This window comes from Bison bison, unplaced genomic scaffold, assembly GCF_000754665.1.
Source record: "Bison bison bison isolate TAMUID 2011002044 unplaced genomic scaffold, Bison_UMD1.0 scf7180017864134, whole genome shotgun sequence".
NCBI classification, from domain to species: domain Eukaryota; kingdom Metazoa; phylum Chordata; class Mammalia; order Artiodactyla; family Bovidae; genus Bison; species Bison bison.
In genome coordinates, this window is record NW_011494706.1 from 4,509,043 (window position 1) to 4,529,134 (window position 20,092).

The following is a 20,092-nucleotide window of genomic DNA, read 5'->3' on the forward strand; positions in this document are numbered from 1 at the left end:
CACAGCACGGTAGAGCCTGATTTTCCTGTTGATTCTCAGCTTTCAAGTAAGAAACATAGTGAAAGCACAGCTGCAGCCGGGGCCTCACTGACCCTTCTGGGATTTTCTCTTGTTGTTAGGTTCACCATTAGTAGTCGTTTTTGCTGAGGCAATGTTTGTTCTGGTAGATTCAGGGAAGCTAAATGGTGCTAATCATAAAAATAGCCTTAATTATGCAGTTTTTGTTGGATTTGTTTACTGGAATTGAATTTGGTTATATATATTTTCAGACTCAGTTCTGTGGGAGGACAGAAGAGAGTTGCTTTTTCTCTGGAGGAGAAAGACCTCAAACTAACACTTTAATGTTTAAAATTCCTCAGTCTGCGCCAATCATCCAGATGACTTTCAGCAAAAGCATCCCCATCTCTGAAAAGGCATCTCTCTTTCTGTGTTCTCTCAGCTGACTTGTGTGTCCAGGTTTTGTAATGTTGGGCCATTTGGTCTCTTTTCATGTCACTGGGGATAATAACACCTTCTTCATAACGCTGTTGGGAGAATTTCTAGTAGTGATATATTTGAAGTATTAATTACAGTGCTTGCTGCTGCTGCTGCTAAGTCGCTTCAGTCGTGTCCAACTCTGTGCGACCCCACAGACGGCAGCCCACCAGGCTACCCCGTCCCTGGGATTCTCCAGGCAAGAACACTGGAGTGGGTTGCCATTTTCTTCTCCAATGCATGAAAGTGAAAAGTGAGAGTGAACTTGCTCAATCGTGTTCGACTCTTTGCGACCCCATGGACTGCAGCCCACCAGACTCCTCCGTCCATGGAACTTCCCAGGCAAGAGTACCGGAATGGGGTGCCATCGCCTTCTCCAATCACAGTGCCTAGAATATGCTAAATGACTAGATGACTATGATAATCATCAGGACTATGATTATTTCCACTGTCTTCGGTTTCTCCAAGACAATGCCACAGAACAGTACAACAAAAAAGAGCATGGCCTGGGAGCTGGAGAGACCAGGGGCCCAAAAGAGAAAAAGTAATACCACTGTTGCATGACAGTGGGCAAGTCATTCAGCTTGTGTCTTCTGTGACCTTTTCTTCTATAAAATGGTGTGAAAAATTCCAACCTCGTAGGTATTGAGAGGATTCAAAGAAATAAAATATGTAAAACATCCAACATGATGTATGGCTCAAGACATATATTCATTTCTCTCATTTATCAAGTCATTCAAAATTTTATCTTTGTTTTCAGAATGTTTTCTGAAATTTCACTCCATTCTTACTGTCTAGTCACCAAATCAAGAAACATCTAACATCTCTATCTCTATTACTGATAATGCCTCTTGTGTTCCCTGCCTTCAGATGCTCAGCTCCTGAAGGCAGGCAGATTATTCCTCCTAAAATTCTGACCAGAAAGATTTAAGATTTGCCTGTACAATCTTCTGTAAGAACTCAAACTCATCTTTAACCCTTCTTAAAATTTTCTAGTAATTGTGGTAGACCATTCAAAAACTAGAATTAGACTTTACAGAATTGTAAAGCTTTCTTTAGCTCCCTGCCTCCTTCCATTTCAAAAGTATACTCTTCAAAAGCTCTTTACCACTACGGCAGGTAGGCTGTAAAATAAGCCCCGTTGATCTCTTCCTCATGGACTTCTATAAGCTCTTCCCTTGAATGGGCACTGCGTCTAGAGACTCGCTTCTAACAAGCAGGATACAACAAAAGTGATGGGATGTCACTTCTAAGATTGGTTTTCAAAACCCTGTGACTGGCATCTTTTTTGTCCTCTTGCTGTTGAAAGCCAACCCACCATGTTGTATGTGGTCCTATGGAGAGGCCCGTATCACAAGAAACTGCTGTTTGTGGCCAATAGCCAGCAAGGACCTGAGGCCTGCCAAGTTGGAAGTGGATCTCCTGCATTCAGTCAACAGCTATGAGTGGCCTTGGAGCAGACCTTCGCCAAGTTGAGCGTGTGTGTGACTGCAGCTGTAGCTACAACCTTACTTTTGGCTTTATGAGACATCTTGAGTCAGAGGTATCCAGCTAAACTGACCTACAGATACTGTAATCTGTGAGTATTTCTTATTTTAAGTTGCTACGTTCTGGTAGTAATTTATTATAGAACAATAGAAAGGGGGGCTTCCCTGGTGGCTCAGACGGTAAAGAATCTGCCTGCAATATGGGGGACCTGGGTTCAATCCCTGGGTTGGGAAGATGCTCTGGAAGAGAGCATGGCAACCCACTCTAGTATTCTTGCCTGGAGAATCCCATGGACAGAGGAGCCTAGTGGGCTGCAGTCCATGTGGTCGCAAAGAGTCGGACACGACTAGCAACTCAGCACAGCCCAGCCCAGCCGTAATAAATATAGGAAAACGGGGAAGTCTGGAATCAGGCTGGAATGAAAGCAGGGAGGATTTTGAAGAGTATATTAAAGCAGCCTAAATTTCCTTGAAAAGACTGTAGTGGCAGAAAGCTTAGCCACATTATCACCTTCTGAAGCACAACATAGGAAATACTCCTACTGAACCAAATGAACAAGAGAAGTAGATTTCCAAAGTGTTGAAGGCACTGTCTGCTTTCTTTCTGCTGCTTATAGTAAAATATGATGACTAGCCATCAACTCAGAGGACAGCTGAACAGAAAGGAACCAGCAAAACATGATGGTTCTGAGAGTCTTGATTCTAAGACTAAGAAATGGCTTCCAAACAAAGATCAAATCCAGGATTCTGTCATGGTCTAAAAATGGAGCAGAGGGTATGAACATAAAATCTTTTGTTAAGAATTCTGAGCTTAGAAAACTCACATTTTTTTAATCAAAGACGACAAGCAAGTCTGTCACCTACCTTAAATGGAGACTCTGTCTCTATTTTCCAAGGCGGTTCACTATGTAAAATATCATTGAAAAAATATCTGAAACAAAGGGCATTAGTGCCTCTGCTCACAACACATGCAGAATAGTCAGAGAGCCCTGGGGAAATTGTGTTCCAATAATATTCACCCTCATTTCTGCACCATTTGGGTATCTGATGAATCTTCCCATGAGTATGGCATTCCCTTGACTACATTGATACGTGTGGCCAAGAGTGGCCAGACAAAATCTATTCAGTCTTTCCCACAGCATATAATTAAAACTACTATTAAAAGAACTCCAAATAGCAGAATGAGACCAACTTGCAGTTCTGAGACTGACTATACTCCCCAGGCTCCCAGACCCTACTGGTTAAACAAATTCCATAAACCATCAAGGTCTACTTTAGAAATACAGGGGTATCTCCTTAAGATTCTTCAAGTGAGTTTTTCACTTGGTCTAAGGTACTAGTGGTATCAGAGTCTTTAGTGCCATACCACTACATCCTCAAATATAGCAGGGGATATGAGTGATTTTACAGACCAGGAATGGGACCACAAGGGAAAAACACAGGGGTGAAGGGAATTCTATAATCCGTAAAAACCCTGGCCACTGAGCTGAGGTCAACTTGAATGCTTTCCAGGATAGAGGTGGTGTCACTGATTCAATTCAGTTCAGTCGCTCAGTCGTGTCCAACTCTTTGCGACCCCATGGACTGCAGCACACCAGGCCTCCCTACCCATCACCAGCTCCTGGAGTTTACTCACTCGTGTCCATTGAGTCGGTGATGAGATCCAACCAGCTCATCCTCTGTCGTCTCCTTCTGCTCCCACCTTCAATCTTTCCCAGCATCAGGGTCTTTTCAAATGTGTCAGTTCTTCGTATCAGGTGGCCAAAGTAATGGAGTTTCAGCTTCAGCATCAGTCCTTCCAATGAATATTCAGGACTCATTTCCTTTAGGATGGACTGGTTGGATCTCCTTGCAGTCCAAGGGACTCTCAAGAGTCTTCTCCAACACCACAGTTCAAAAGCATCAATTCTTCAGCACTCAGCTTTCTTTATAGTCCAACTTTCACATCCACACATGACTACTGGAAAAACCACAGCTTTGACTAGATGGATCTTTGTTGGCAAAGTAATGTCTCTGCTTTTTAATATGCTGTCTAGGATGGTCATAACTTTTCTTCCAAGGAGTAAGCGTCTTTTATTTTCATGGCTGCAGTCACCATCTGCAGTGGTTTTGGAGTCCAAAAAAATAAAGTCAGCCACTGTTTCCACTGTTTCCCCATCTATTTACCATGAAGTGATGGGACCAGATGCCATGATCTTAGCTTTCTGAATGTTGAGTTTTAAGCCAACTTTTCACTCTCCTCTTTCATTTTCATTATGAGGCTCTTTAGTTTTTCTTCGCTTTCTACCATAAGGGTGGTGCCATCTGCATACCTGAGGTTATTGATATTACTCCCAGCAATCTTGATTCCAGCTTGTGCTTCCTCCAGCCCAGTGTTTCTCATGATATACTCTGCATAGAAGTTAAATAATATACAGGGTGACAATATACAGCCTTGATGTACTCCTTTCCCAGTTTGGAACCAGTCTGTTGTTCCATGTCCAGTTCTAACTGTTGCTTCTCGACCTGCGTACAGATTTCTCAGGAGGCAGGTCAGATGGTCTGGTATTCCCATCTCTTTCAGAATTTTCCACAGTTTATTGTGATCCACACAGTCAAAGGCTTTGGTATAGTCAATAAAGCAGAAGTAGATGTTATTCTGGAACTCTCTTGCTTTTTCAATGAGCCAATGGATGTTGGCAATTTGATCTCTGGTTCCTCTGCCTTTTCTAAAACCAGCTTGAACATCTGGAAGTTCAAGGTTCATGTATTGTTGAAGCCTGGCTTGGAGAATTTTGAGCATTACTTTTCTAGTGTATGAGATGAGTGCAATGGTATGGTAGTTTGAACGTTCTTCAGCATTGTCTTTCTTTGGGATTGGAATGAAAACTGACCTTTTCCAGTCGTGTGGCCACTGCTGAGTATTCCAAATTTGCTGGCATATTGAGTGCAGCACTGTCAGAGCATCATCTTTTAGGATTTAAAAAAATTCAACTGGAATTCCATCACCTCCACTAGCTTTGCTTGGAGTGATGTTTCCTAAGGCCCGCTTGACTTTGCATTCTAAAATGTCAGGCTCTAGGAGAGTGATCACACCATCATGGTTATCTGGGTTATGAAGAGCTTTTTTGTATAGTTCTTCTGTGTATTCTTGACACCTTCTGCTTCTGTTAGGGCCATACCTGTACAATGTCATGAACCTCTGTCCATAGTTCTTCAGGCACTCTATCAGATCTAGTCCCTTGAATCTATTTGTCACTTCCACTGTATAATCATAAGGGACTTGAACAGATAGTCTAGAACAAAGAGTATTCAATGCCTCAGAAATCTTAGAGCCCTGGAGAGAACTGTTTCCCAACCATTATTATTATTATTAGGGTATAGTAGCTTTACAATTGGAGAAGGCAATGGCACCCCACTTCAGTACTGTTGCCCAGAAAATCCCATGGATGGAGGAGCCTGGTAGGCTGCAGTCCATGGGGTTGCTAAGAGTCAGACATGACTGAGCGACTTCACTTTCACTTCCCACTTTCATGCACTGGAGAAGGAAATGGCAACCCACTCCAGTGTTCTTGCCTGGAGAATCCTATGGACAGAGAAGCCTGGTAGGCTGCATGCAGTCCATGGGGTCACACAGAGTCGGATACAACTGAAGTGACGCAGCAAGCAAGCAAGCAAGCTTTACAATATTGTGTTAATTTCAAAAACTGCCTAGAAATTCAGCTGATTTTTGAAGTTTCTATAACATTATTTGAAATAGATGGGTAAACAGTGGAAACAGTGTCAGACTTTATTTTTTTGGGCTCCAAAATCACTGCAGCTGGTGACTGCAGCCATGAAATTAAAAGACGCTTACTCCTTGGAAGAAAATTTATGACCAACATAGATAGCATATTCAAAAGCAGAGACATTACTTTGCCAACAAAGGTTCGTCTAGTCAAGGCTATGGTTTTTCCAGTGGTCATGTATGGATGTGAGAGTTGGACTGTGAAGAAGGCTGAGTGCCGAAGAATTGATGCTTTTGAACTGTGGTGTTGGAGAAGACTCTTGAGAGTCCCTTGGACTGCAAGGAGATCCAACCAGTCCATTCTGAAGGAGATCAGCCCTGGGATTTCTTTGGAAGGAATGATGTTAAAGCTGAAACTCCAGTACTTTGGCCACCTCATGTGAAGACTTGCCTCACTGGAAAAGACTCTGATGCTGGGAGGGATTGGGGGCAGGAGGAGAAGGGGTCAACAGAGGATGAGATGGCTGGATGGGATCACCGACTCGATGGACGTGAGTCTGAGTGAATTCCAGGAGGTGGTGATGGACAGGGAGGCCTGGCATGCTGCGATTCATGGGGTCGCAATGAGTTGGACACGACTGAGCGACTGAACTGAACTGACAACATTATTCAGTTTACTCTGTTGAAGACTTTCCCACCGTTACTCCTTTCATATACTCTGCAGGTAAACTAGTCTTTTTATTTCTTGAGTTCACCCAATATTAGCTCAGCTTCTTAGCTACAGAAAACATATAAAAATAACAAAAATTCTTGCAAATAAAAGCTGAAACACAAGTCTCAAACTCACGCTTTTACTTTCGTGTGTCCTTTGTTGTGATGATTCTTTTAGACTGTGGTTTTCTGGCCTTTCGACAGACTGCTTTGAAAATGATTTAAATTCTTTACCATATATATTTGTTTCCACAGCAAAATACTAAGCTTCTTGGGAGTATAAACTATATTTTTCCATGACTCAATATTTCTAATTCAATTCCTCTTTATAAATGATAGCTACTTACTAAGATATAAATGTCATTAAGTCTCTGATGAATATATTCTATATGAGGAGGGAACCAGTGATCCCTATTTTTCCCACTGATATCCAGAACTAAACAGTCAAGAGACCAAAGTAGACCTCTGTAATTCAAATGTCACACTGCAATTTCAAATTGGCAGCCTTCCTTGAGTTTCATTTTACTTGCTAAGGAAACAATGAAGCACTTATTCTGATGCCAGCAGAATTGTGGGAAGAGACTTAAGAGATTTGTATTTTCCTGAATCTTTAATCTGCAGAAGAGAGCAACTACATTGACCAAGTGGCACATTATTATTATTTCAATAATTCTTTAGTTGTACAACTAATTGAATCTTGGAAAATATGGTGTATTCACATAAAAATTGACTCATATGATTGCAAAAATGCTGATTATCACATAGATCTAGAAATTATAGCAACAGAATTGATAGTAAACAAAAAGTAAGACCAACAAAAATATCATTGATGGTGTTTCTACGGATTAATAATAAACGTACTCTCAAACTTATAATTTCCTTTGAGGGAAAATAATTTTTACTTCTTTCCTCATTATGGCTATCTGGTGGTTTGTGACAACAATTTCTTCTTGAAAAGTGTCTGCAATACCAGCACTCAAAAGTCTTCTCGTCAGTTTTCCCGGCATCTTTAAACTGGACAGCTCCAGCCCTGATTATACCCAACCCTTCCCACAAAGCCCCATAGCCCTAGGCCATTGGCAGTGCATATTCTGTTCCAGCAGATGCGAGGCTGGGTGGAGAAATTTGCAGTCTTAAAGAAGTACTATGAGTGTCCCACTTTGAGACACAAAGTCTTTAAGTCATTTTATAGGACCCTGGAGAGCAGGAATCACGTCATATTCATTTTATACCCACATAACTGTTAAATATAAGCAATTGGACACGACAAATTTTAACTTTTTTCATTAAATATTGAATTCACACAAATATTTATGAAATACACAAAAATATAATGAAATAAGGATATAACCACCACAAATGAACTAACAACTTAAGGAGCAGTACCGCTACATTTCAATTATAATCCTCTCTTTGTGCCTCTTGATTCTGTAATAGTTTAGTCTCTTGCCCTTAAGAATAATTCTGCTGATTTTTATCATTCTTGTTTTTCTTTAGTTTTACTATATTTTTGTATGACTGAGTAATGTATCAGTAATTTTTACATGATTTTAAACTTCATATAAATGGAATCATGTATTCTTCTGTGCCTTTCTCCTTTTAATTATAGGCTCCTGAAATCCCTGTTATGAAGTGCAGAAACATCTTTTGTATGGCATTCCATTGAATATACCTCAATATATTAACCCATTCTCTTTTTGATAGAGATATAAGTTGTATCCAATTCTTTTCTTTTACAAGAATGATATTACACCGTGCTTCCACAACAAACTTTGGTAAATTCTTAAAGAGATGGGAATACCAGACCACCTGAGAAACCTACATGCAGGTCAAGAAGCAACAGTTAGAACTGGTCATGGAACAATGGACTGGTTTCAAATTGGGAAAGGAGTATGTCAAGGCTGTACATTGTCACCCTGCTTACTTAACTTATATGCAGAGTATATCATGTGAAATGCTAGGCTGGATGAGTCACAAGCTGGAAGCAAGTCTGCTGGGAGAAATATCAATAACCTCAGATATGCAGATGACACCACTCTAATGGTAGAAATTGAAGAGGAACTAAAGAGCCTCTCAATGAATGTAAAAGAGAATGAAAAAGCTGGCTTAAAACTCAATGTTCAAAAAACTAAGATTATGGAATCTGGTCCCATCACTTCACGGCCAGTGGATCAGGAAAAAATGGAAACAGTGGCAGACTTTATTTTCTTGGTCTCCAAAATCACTGCAGATGGTGACTGCAGTCATGAAATTAAAAGACGCCTGCTCCTTGGAAGAAAAGTTATGACCAACCTAGACAGCATATTAAAAAGCAGAGACCTTACTTTGCCAACAAAGGTCCGTCTAGTCAAGGCAATGGTTTTTCCAGTGGTCATGTATGGATGTGAGAGTTGGACCATAAAGAAGGCTGAACACTGAAGAATTGATGCTTTCAAACTGTGGTGCTGGAAAAGACCCTTGAGAGTCCCTTGCACAGCAAGGAGATCAAACCAGTCAATTCTAAAAAAGTCATCCCTGAATATTCATTGGAAGGACTGATGCTGAAGCTGAAGCTCCAATTCTTTGGACACGTGATGCAAAAGACTCACTGGAAGAGCTGACTCACTGGAAAAGACCCTGAGCTGGGAAAGACTGAAGGCAGGAGAAGGGAACGACAGAGGATGAGATGGTTGGATGGTATCATGGATTCAATGGACATGAGTTTGAGCAATCTCAGGGAGACAGTGAAGGACAAGGAGGCCTGGTGTGCTACAGTTCATGGGGTCACAAAAGTCAAACATGACTGAGTGACTGAACAACAACAGCAACATCTCATGAATTTAGAATTTTACTAAGGTGTTTTTTTAAGAAATATAATTGTTGGGTCAACTTCACTAGATAATACCGAATCATTTTTCAAAGTGAATTGGCCAATTTATATTTATACAGAGAAGAGTTCCTTTTAGTTCATATTCCCACCAAAACTTAAAATATCCAATTTAAATCAATTTAATAGATGGAAAATAGTATTTCATTTTGGTTTTTAATTTTTACATTTTGATTCCTAATATGTTTCAGCATCTTTTCATGTGCTCATTGGCCACTCAGATTTCTCTTTTCCTACAGTATGACTATTTAAGTCAATGGTCTATATGTAGACTTCTCTCGTTGGCTCACAGAGGACTTTTTATATAGGTTTCTTTCAGTTTTTTATTTTTTCAAATATTTTCTTCAAGCTTCTGGTATGTCTGTTTTCACAGAAGTAATCTTTTGATAAGTAGAAGTTCTTAATCTTAATGCACTCAATTTTCTCAATTGTTTCCTTTATGGATTTGTTAAGTGTCTCATGTAAGGAACCATTTCTTACACTGAAGTCATAAAGATATTCTTCTATACTGAATCCTAAATTTTACAGCTTTTCTTTTCACATTTGAGTAATAATTCATCTGGAATGAACTTTGAGCTCAGGTTAAGATGAGGATTGCAATTTTACCATTTACCCTTCATTGAAAAGCCTAATATTTCTCAACTCATTAGAATGTTATCTGTGTCACAAACAAATTTTCTATGTGGGAGGGTCTGTTTCTCAGCTAACTGACCGACTTATCCATTCTTTTGTCCTAGGTTCTAACTTGCTACAGTTTAATAATAAATATCTCTTAATATAATATAATAAATATCTCTTAATAATAAATACCATGTGAAATATCATGGTTATTTCTGATGCATTATTCTTTCATATATATATTTGAGCATCAGGTTATCAAATTCCATCTAAAAATTCCTTAGAATCATTTTTATTTCAATCATATTGAATATATAAATTAACTTATAGAAAATTGACTGAATTAAGCTATTGAGTCTCCTAATCCACGAACAAGAGTTTTTTTTTTTTTGTCTTTCTATACAAGCTTTCTTTAATAAAGTTCAATAGAATGTATTTTTCTCCATGAAGGTCATACTTATCTTTTGTTAGGCATGTTCTTGCCTTTAACAAGGTAAATAGCTTATAAATTATTTTCTTTATATAGATACACTGAAATAGATGTTATATTTTATATTAATTCTGTATCCAGCAAATTCACTGAAATCATATATTATTTCTATCTGTAATGTATTCTCTGTATATATATTTGAGATTTTCCAGACAGACAATCACTTGGTAATAATAACTCTTATGATAACTCTTGGTAATGATAACTCTTATTTCTTTCTTTCTAATTTCTTTCTTTAATTATTTCTTTATGCCTTTCAGTACAATGTCAGATGCAATAGTGACTGATTTTCCAGTGTTAAACCATACTTGCATTATTGGCTAAACTCAACTTGGCCATGATATCTTTTTTATGTTATTGAATATGGTTTGCTACTATTTTGTTTAGGATTTTTTGTATTATTTTGAGTAGGGAAGAACTTCTTATTCTTTTGAATAGGAATAACTTACAAATCTTTTTCATCATTATTTGGTGTTGGTACCAAGGCCATATACCTCATTATATACATTTCACACTCTAAAGGTTTGACTATATTCCTGGTATCAGGAATGATTTCTATGATTGAAGGATATTTCTTAGTTCATACAATGGGCAGGAGAAGATCTATGCAGTATAGATCTTGGTATCACTTAGGCCATTTCGACTATTCTGTGCCTACTACATGTTTATTCAGTTATGACTAAAAGCAGTTATGTCAGTATGAGTTACCAGGCTGCTATTTCCAAGGTCCCAAAGGTTTTCAAGGAATGAAATATGCATTAATATTTTTTTTTCTTGGCTTTACATGCAGAAGATTTTGGTGCAATGTGATAAAGATAAGGTCTTCTTGTAAATTCATAGTCTCTCAAAACAATTAAAATGTGATAGAAAAAGCCCACAGAAAGGTGCTAACCCTCAAAGTGCCAAAGACAAGTACAGCTTATTCCTTTAAGTCCTTTCCCTAACTTCAGTCTCCAATCTATTCCTAGATTCTTTTATCCCTGTATTCTATGCCATTTTTCCTTCACTATTTCAGATTATGCTCCTAACTAAACGTCATTCTTCTCATTTAACTCTTGTCTCCACTCTTTATCTTAATATCATTTGAGTGATTCAATTTGATTCAATGTCTTGGCTTCCTCTAACTGCCCAGTGTTGCGCTCATCCCTCCAAGTATTACAAGTCAAGCAGCTATTTGAAAGCTGCCATTGAAGAGATTACAAACGAGTGGTAGATAAAAAGTGGCAGAGAAAGCTACACAAGGTGCTGCTGACCGAATAAAAACCGGCCCTCAGCCCAGCTGAGAGAGCCCAGGAAAGTTTTTGGAGGAATGGATGAAACCTAAACAGAGTCCTGAAAGGTGAACAGGATTAACAAGAGCAACAAAGAGTGTAGCGAATGGCATTCAAGGTAGAGAAAACAGGAGACGCAAAAGCATGGGGAACCACAGGATCCCTATGGCCCACTGGAAAGTTAGTTTCCCAGGATAATAAGGCCCAACTCTCACTGTGCATTTTAGCATTTTAGAACTTTTTGGTAAAAAATTAAATTCAACTCATAAATGTTTTTAAAGTTGGAAAAATGCTGTCATTTGTGTTTGTTTTTATGGCATTTGTGTAACATTGCTAACTCTGCAATTCATCACTGAATTGTTCTAGAATGGTTTCTAGAAAGTATAGAGTCTGTAATCTGAGATAAATTTAATTTAAATTTAATTTAAATTTTACCTGATATTTTGTATCTGGCTCATGAATTCATATCACAATGTGGTAGTTGGAAAGAAAATAAGAAAACATATTCCAATCACTTGAATTATAATAAACAAAAATAAACCCCAAAGATGAGATACAAAAAGATGGCATTATTTAGACAAAGTTTTCTGTTCTAACTTCTAATTTCCCTTCACATGCTACATCTTCCTGTCTCTGCTCAATGTTATAAATAATAATGTTTCTACATACAAATAATATTACTAGAGAGGACCTTTTAAGTAGAGCAGTATGCCGCCTCTTGAGTATAGTGTGTTTGAGTGTGTGTGTGCTTGTGTGCACATGTGTGCATTGCTTAGGTAAGACCAAAAATGAACACAATCTTTAACAATGTCTTCCAAGTACCTTATGATTCTGGATTTCAATGACAATAACCACCAGTAGGGATCTGGGATCATAAGCCAAAGGGTATGATTAAATATAATAATTTTAAAAGTCCAGTCAAATTGGAGTCTGCATACAAGTTGAAAGGTTTTGTGTTTCTTCTATTTTTCTGGCTCCTCTAATCACCATAAAGCAATCTCCCTTTTATTTATTTATTTTGTCTTTTGTGTGTGTGTGTGTTCCCCATCCTGAATGCTCCTCCCACCTCCCTCCCCATCCCATCCCTCTGGGTCATCCCAGTGCACCGGCCCTGAGCACCCTGTATCATGCATCGAACCTGGACTGGTGATTCATTTCACATGTGATAATGTACATGTTTCAATGTCATTCTCCAAATCATCCCACCCTCGCCCTCTCCCACAGAGTCCAAAAGACTGTTCTATACATCTGGGTCTCTTTTGCCGTCTGACATATAGGGTTATCGTTACCATCTTTTTAAATTCCATATATATGCGTTAGTATACTGTATTGGTATTTTTCTTTCTGGCTTACTTCACTCTGTATAATAGGCTCCCGTTTCATCCACCTCATTAGAACTAATTCAATTTTCAATACACCTGACTTTCCATTTCTAAGTTATTCTATCACTGTTACTAGCAGCTAAAGATAGTGAGAATTATTTTATTATTTAAAGTATAAAATATTTTTATACATTTTAGTATGCCTACAATATGTCATGTAAATAAGTACTACTATAATTGAAAGATATATGCATTTAGTTCTTTTAAAAATTAAGACCTTTATCAAATGATCCTTTTATAAAAATAATCACTGAATTTAAAGACAATATATTTAAATTGCTGTGTATATTGTAGTTTATAAATACCATACAGCTCTATTGTTAGTTATCTTTTTCTTCTCCTTAATATGAATTACAAAATATTTAAAATGTTAGGTGTTAAAAACATCCATGGTGAAATATTAGGAAGTGAGTCCAAACTGCAGACCCTGTGACTACATTGTGTGCTATGTTTCAGAATTAAATACTAGTTTTTGAGTGATTATTTTCAAATTGTTATTCAACATACAAAACACTTGGTTCTAGAGAAGTTCTTCTGAGCACAGAGCTAGTTAATAAGACACATAGAATTTTTAATTTCACACATGAAGCAGGAAGGTAAAGATAAGCATTATTTTCCACCAAAAAACAAACCTTTACGAAATAGTTGTTATTGTTATTGCAGTTGCCAGACACTCCTTGCAATTCAGCCACAGTGTTCTAAAATGGTTGACAACAAAAATTAAAACACGCGTTTCCCTCCACTAGAGACAGCAGCGTAATACAAAGGAAGGAAGACCACTGAAGTTCCAGTGCTTAGTGTAACATAAACTTTCAAACTAAGGGAATACCCCCAAACTCTTAGTTTTTCAACCATGTAACCAGTTATAAAGCCAGTTCATATTATTGAAAGGCCATCCACAGTAACTGCAATCTCTTGTTTGTACAACACAACCTGCTTCCAAACAGGAACAGCAAATAGAGTAAGTCAAATGTAATGTTATCCCTTTAATGCTTTTTCACATAAAAATTACATTTTTGTAAACCTTTAACTCTTATGCAAACCATAACTTGCATTATATTTCTGTTTCTAATTATTACATATTAACACAAGCAATAAAAATGCTTATCCATGTAGGCAGCTGCTCTAAATTGTATTCAATACTTTAAAAGATTCTAAAAAAATAAACTAATGCTGTCATGATGTAGTTGTAACAATAATTTCTAGTAATAAAAACAAATTATGAAAGAAAGATTAAATTATATTTTAAGAGAAGGAGCCTCGGTTTCTGGAGTGATAATTAATCTTGTTACAAACTACCACACAAAAAGGCTTTGAAATGTCATCTATAATCTAAGACTTCAAAGTCTAATAAATATTATATCTTAATATTGAAAGAAGCAAAAGCAAAATAATCATATAATTTTAAAAGTGTACGTAAAATAACTCATTTTAATGTGAACAACCATTACATACGTCCTAATTTTAAAAAGTGGTACAGTACTGGTTCACACTTCATTTCCAACCTAAGCCCACAGGGTTTCGCATTACATTTTGCTCTTTTTGATAGAAACGAATTCCCAAAATACAAATACGTGACTCATGTGACACAAAACATATGCCAGAATTACATCATCGTGCCTTAAAAGGTAAACACTGATAGCTGTGGCATATGAATGGAAATTAAATTTGTTACTGAAAATAAAATCTAGTTGAAAAATTTACTATAACCTTAGGATTTCATGGGATAGTGCTGACTGTCTGAGGGGTTTACTGAAATCCTCCATGCTTACCTTTCAGATTGGGTTTTTTTTTGGGGGGCGGGGGGAGAAGAAAGAAAGAAAAATAAATGAACGATAATTTTATAAATCCAGAAGTACAATGCCTTATCACAGATACACTCAGATCTACATTTAAAATTTTTCAGTAGTTCAGATTTACATCTCCCTCTTCTTTAAAGTATCCTTTCTTTTAATTTTCAGCTGTTAGGCAGAGCCATTTTAACTTAAAAAAAAATCAGAATGTTTAACAGAGAATGAACAGAAACAGGAATCCAATTCAAATTGAGTTGGGCATTTGCTTATTTTAAATTCTTCCAGTTTAAATATTTGAAGGAAAAAAACAGAAAATTCAGAAATTTAAATGAAGTTTTGGGATTATCTGTATATTTTAAATTCTACTGGAGTATGACTTATAATTTATTAAACTATTAAAACAGATACATATAATCACACACAATACATGGTAAAACATTCTTAATCCTCAATAAGGTTCTGATAAGATGCCCACTGTTCTTTTACATTTTCAGGATATATTTCCTCACAGTGCAATGTTTTCCTTATAGGCAATTCAAGCAACCAACTCCCCTCTGTCAATGTGACAGGTTCCAAGTTAGAATCAACCCTGGGTTATGTGACCAAAACCAGAGTTATCTTTTCTTCAGCAGACAATCGGAGAAGGAAATGGCACCCCATTCCAGTACCCTTGCCTGGAAAATCCCATGGACGGAGGAGCCTGGTGGGCTGCAGTCCATGGGGTCGCACAGAGTCGGACACGACTGAAGCAACTTAGCAGCAGCAGCAGTAGACAATGCTGATCTAAGTGCTGGCTCTGGAAATTAACTGGATGAACCTGGTCGTTCTGCATTTAATTTGAGGTTTTCCTGGCTGGCCTAGGGAATGTCATGGGGGATATTATCAAATAAAAATGATTCTAACTTTGAAATCACAAGATAATTCTATAAATGGTAAGAAAAATGAGAAACCAAGTGATTGATTACGCAACTCAGGGTTAACAAGGCTATGTAAATCAATAAATTATTCAACTACATATGAAATTAATAAATTATTCAAGGACCATCCAAATCGCCCATTGGATAACCAATATTGGTTATTTTCATTATGTATTTTACTTTTCATTAACACAGAGAGAGAATAAATAAAAAATAAGGACATAACACTCAAATCAATCAATTTAAAAACACTTGGAAACATTAATAAAAATAAGTCTAAATCAAGTAAATAAATTGACATGTTTACACAACAGTGGGTTTTCACTATTTGCAGACCTTTCATCTCTCCAACACACAGACAATTATGTGTGTTGGTTGGTTTTAGCTGGGCATGCTTTGGTGAGGCAGGCACAAGAAAGGGAGAGGGATACGTCCAAAAGGAACATGAGAGAGAAACAAACAATGAGAAAGAGCTCCTTGACCTTTTCAATAAAGTGAAGGTTACTTGGTGTAGCAAACACCTGCTTTCTATTTCAACAACTTGCAGGCAGAAGAAAAAGCTTAACCTAAAACTAAACTCCGATTTTTTTTAGAATAGTTGTATACTCAGCTATTCTTCCCTTTAAGCCCTAGCTTCACAGGCTACTTCTGGATTAAGTATTTACCTATAGTAAAATAACTCTTCAATCTCCCTATTAATAGGAATTTATAGAACAAAGAATTCCAGAACCTAGGTGTTACAAGAAACTTCATTACCCAAAACGGGAATCCTTCCAGCATCTCTTGTGTCCCAGTTACTCTGTGTGTGCCTAGATACAGACAGACACATCTGTCTACTCCATTCAAAATCAGCAGTGTGTTGCAAAGAGTCCAGGCTTCGGAGCCAGAAGGACTCTTTTCCCATTCTAAATCTGGCAGCCACTAGCTATACCACTAGAAAAAGCCTCAATTATTACATCTTTAGGAAAAGGGGGTGGGGGAAGATTCTCTTCTGCTTGTTATAAAGATTATCTGAAATCATGTAGGAAAGGCACCCGGCAGAATGCCTGGCACTGAATATTTATTTACCCTCCTTGCCCCTGAGAATATCTGCTCAGGTGACAATCCACTCTGCTTTCCTTTTAAGAACAGGCATGCTGCTGCTGCTAAATCGCTTCAGTCATTTCCAACTCTGTGTGACCCTATGGACGGTAGCCCACCAGGCTCCTCTGTTCATGGGATTCTCTAGGCAGGAAAACTGGAGTGGGTTGCCATACCCTCCTTCAGGAGATCTTCCCAACCCAGGGATCAAACTCTGGTCTCCTGTATTGCAGGCAGATTCTTTACCGCTGAGCCACCAGGGAAGTCCCCTCGAACAGGCATACAAACAAATAAACAAAATCCATATGGTATATTTCTAAGTATAAACACTGAATGACAAATATTCCTTATGCATTTATTCAAATTATTAGAGAAAATCTTACACTAAAAAAAAACACACAAAACTTTAGGTTGAAAGCTTTGGCAGATGAATGTGATCTATTCCTCAAAATAACTGGAGAAAATATGTAGTATGTGATCTAAAATGTTCAGTTGGGAAGCCTTAATTAAAGAAATATCTGATTTTTCCCTCTTTCCTTGTTAGACCTGATGCTTTATTCCTCATGCTTTATGGAATATAAGGAACTGGCCCTGTACTTTTAAGCAAAGACACTGAGATTCAGCGACTGGAAAATTTGGCCTCCTCACCTTCCACCACTTGATGTCACCCGTACTCCCCTGAACTTCAGTCCAAATTTTTTCTAACAGAGTGAGCAGGTAACAGCCAAATCTGCAATGATCCTAATTCAGGCTTGCAGCCAAAGCAAATCAGCGTCTCTGATAAAACACAAGATACTTGTGCAGAGAACTGAAAAATTGGGAAGATGAAAGTTCAAACATTTGAGGAAATCACTGTTTTTGTTTCAAAAAAATACTTGCCATTTAAAATGAATTCTGAAAGTGAAAAACTAAATCAATTAAATAGAATTTTAAGAAACTAATTCACTCACATGAAGAATAGTCTGATGTTTATTCTTAGATCAATAGTTGACTGAAGCACCACTGAAAAAATTTTCTACTATAATAAAGAGAGCATACATCCTCATTATACTACAAGCAAATGAAAAATGAATATACATTTGGGTTAAAACATTCCACACTAAAAATACATGAAAAATATTTGAATGTCTCTTTATTAATCTTTACTAGGTCCTTGATAGAAACCAAAAAAGTTCTGGAAAAATAATATATCAGATGAGTAGAGGTTGAACATATGAAGTTGCACTGTCCTTCTACCAGCTGGTATAACAAAGAATATCTATTTTACCTGAATATTCACTATGTTTATGGAGCATGAAACACTGCAGCTACATTGTTGATTGATCCTTTGACATGTCAATGTGAAACATATGCATGTTTAACATGTTTATAAAAAAGTATGTTGTCCCATTATATCAATGTACATTTGGCACTCACATTAGAAATAGACCAGCATCTGTATTATATTACGACACACAAGGGTTCCGGAGAGTCGTTTTCACTTGGGGGTTAGCTTCTATTCATTTGCTTGATCTTTTACAGAGAGCAGGATGCAAAATTACTCCAATATGGATCTACTCTATGGAATATGTGCTGGTGGAAAAGCTTTGTTCTGCATTATGTGAGCACAAATCATAGTGAGCAGATCCAAAGAACTTTCTCTTCCTGGGGGGAAAAAATTCTAAAAAACTCACCAATTTTCAGTACTTTTTCTGTGTATGTTTGTATATGTATGTATGTCTTTTCATTCAAAATGATTACTGATTTTTTGAAAAAGTGTTCCCTGTTACATACTTACTGTAGAAAATTTGGAAAAAAATTGAAAAATACAAAGCAGAGAGAGAAAAATCCAAGATAGCTAGTATTTATATTTTGGTATATTTACTCTTTTTTTGTTTCAATGAATGTATCTTAATAATGGTAAAAGAGGGCTTATTTGATCCAGAAGACTTCATACTTTAAATATGATACCATTAATTGATTGATAAGCTAATCACAAACACAAGCAATATTTCCTTTCTGTGAGGATGAGGTTGACACATTCTCCTTGAAAAACTGCAAAGATCTGTCTTACTGTTATATGGTGAAGAGAGTTTTATCGAGTAGGGATGTAGTAAGAAGAAATGAAGGAAGAAGAATGTTTGCAAGCGCAACTCACCTCATCGTCGTCAGCATCGTACTGGGCATAGTGCTGTTCAAGCAGCTCTCTCTGGCGCCTTTCTTGTTCCAGCGTCTGGCTTATCAACTGGGCAACCTCACTCACTTGTCCAGGTTTTTCTCGCCCAATAACAAATCTACATGAAAGTTAAAGAGAACTGGTATAGTCAGGCTCTCCAGCAAAAAAGGAATGCTAAGCAAAGTAAATAAGCTTCACATTTCATCAGAGTATATCAAGCCTCAAAAAAATAATATTACCTGTTTTTTTAAAGGTATGCTTGGGTAGAAGGAAAGGTTAGCTGAGCAATTAAAGTGATTTTTGCAGCCACAGACCAAAGGAAAAGAGGAAAAGTAAAGAAGCACAAAAATTATTACTTTAGGAGAAGACAAAACAGATGTAATCCATCCTCCAGTACTTTACACATTTTTGATGCCCTACAAAATGAAAGCAAGGTCGTAATTTTCTGTAACACTGAACTTTAGAATCATTTCCACAGTTACATTCTCTTTATTTATTTTTTATTCAATTAAATTTTATTAAAAATTAACTCTATTCAATTCCTTTTTGCTATGTTCTTTGTCTTCCAAACTTTTAAAATCACAATATAATTTTCGTCCTTTTCCTTTCTAAAGTTTTTCTCTAATACATCTCTCCTAATTTTAATGAATTAATCACTTTCACAAAAGACTTTTTTTATTTCACAAAAGACTTTAAATAAATGTTTTTACCTTTCTCTTCAAGTAAAGTTATATGGTTTTTTTTGGTCACCCCTCATCCAAACATGTCCAAATACGTGAGTTATTTACTGGAAAATATTTCCCACTTTGCAATTAATCACTGTTTGCAGAGAGGAAAAATTAAAAGTCATAATTGTTTCATATATAGGATTTTCTTCTTGTCCAAGACTATTCTAGCATCTGCCAATTTAAATCTTTTTTTTTTTAATTTTATTTTATGATACAATAGACCAGTTAGACCTAATTGATATCTATAGGACATTTCATCCCAAAACAATGAATTTCACCTTTTTCTCAAGCGCACATGGAACCTTCTCCAGGATAGATCACATCCTGGGCCATAAAGCTAGCCTTGGTAAATTCAAAAAAATAGAAATCATCCCAAGCATTTTTTCTGACCACAATGCAGTAAGATTAGATCCT

The 20,092-nt window shown here is 37.0% G+C and overlaps 1 protein-coding gene across 7 annotated transcripts in view; it reads right to left on the reverse strand.

Moving 5' to 3' along the window:
- Positions 1-20,092, reverse strand: part of PPP1R9A (protein phosphatase 1, regulatory subunit 9A) — a 350,761-nt gene that overhangs the window by 84,563 nt on the left and 246,106 nt on the right. For 5 of the 7 annotated variants that reach the window (XM_010839754.1, XM_010839753.1, XM_010839755.1 and 2 more), the window contains exons 6-7: positions 18,933-19,068; positions 13,638-13,703 (exon numbers count right to left, since the gene is read on the reverse strand). In XM_010839754.1, the coding sequence (XP_010838056.1) occupies positions 13,638-13,703; positions 18,933-19,068 (202 nt within the window). The remainder of the gene's footprint in view (positions 1-13,637; positions 13,704-18,932; positions 19,069-20,092) is intronic. The other 2 variants (XM_010839757.1, XM_010839756.1) reach the window with 1 other exon arrangement.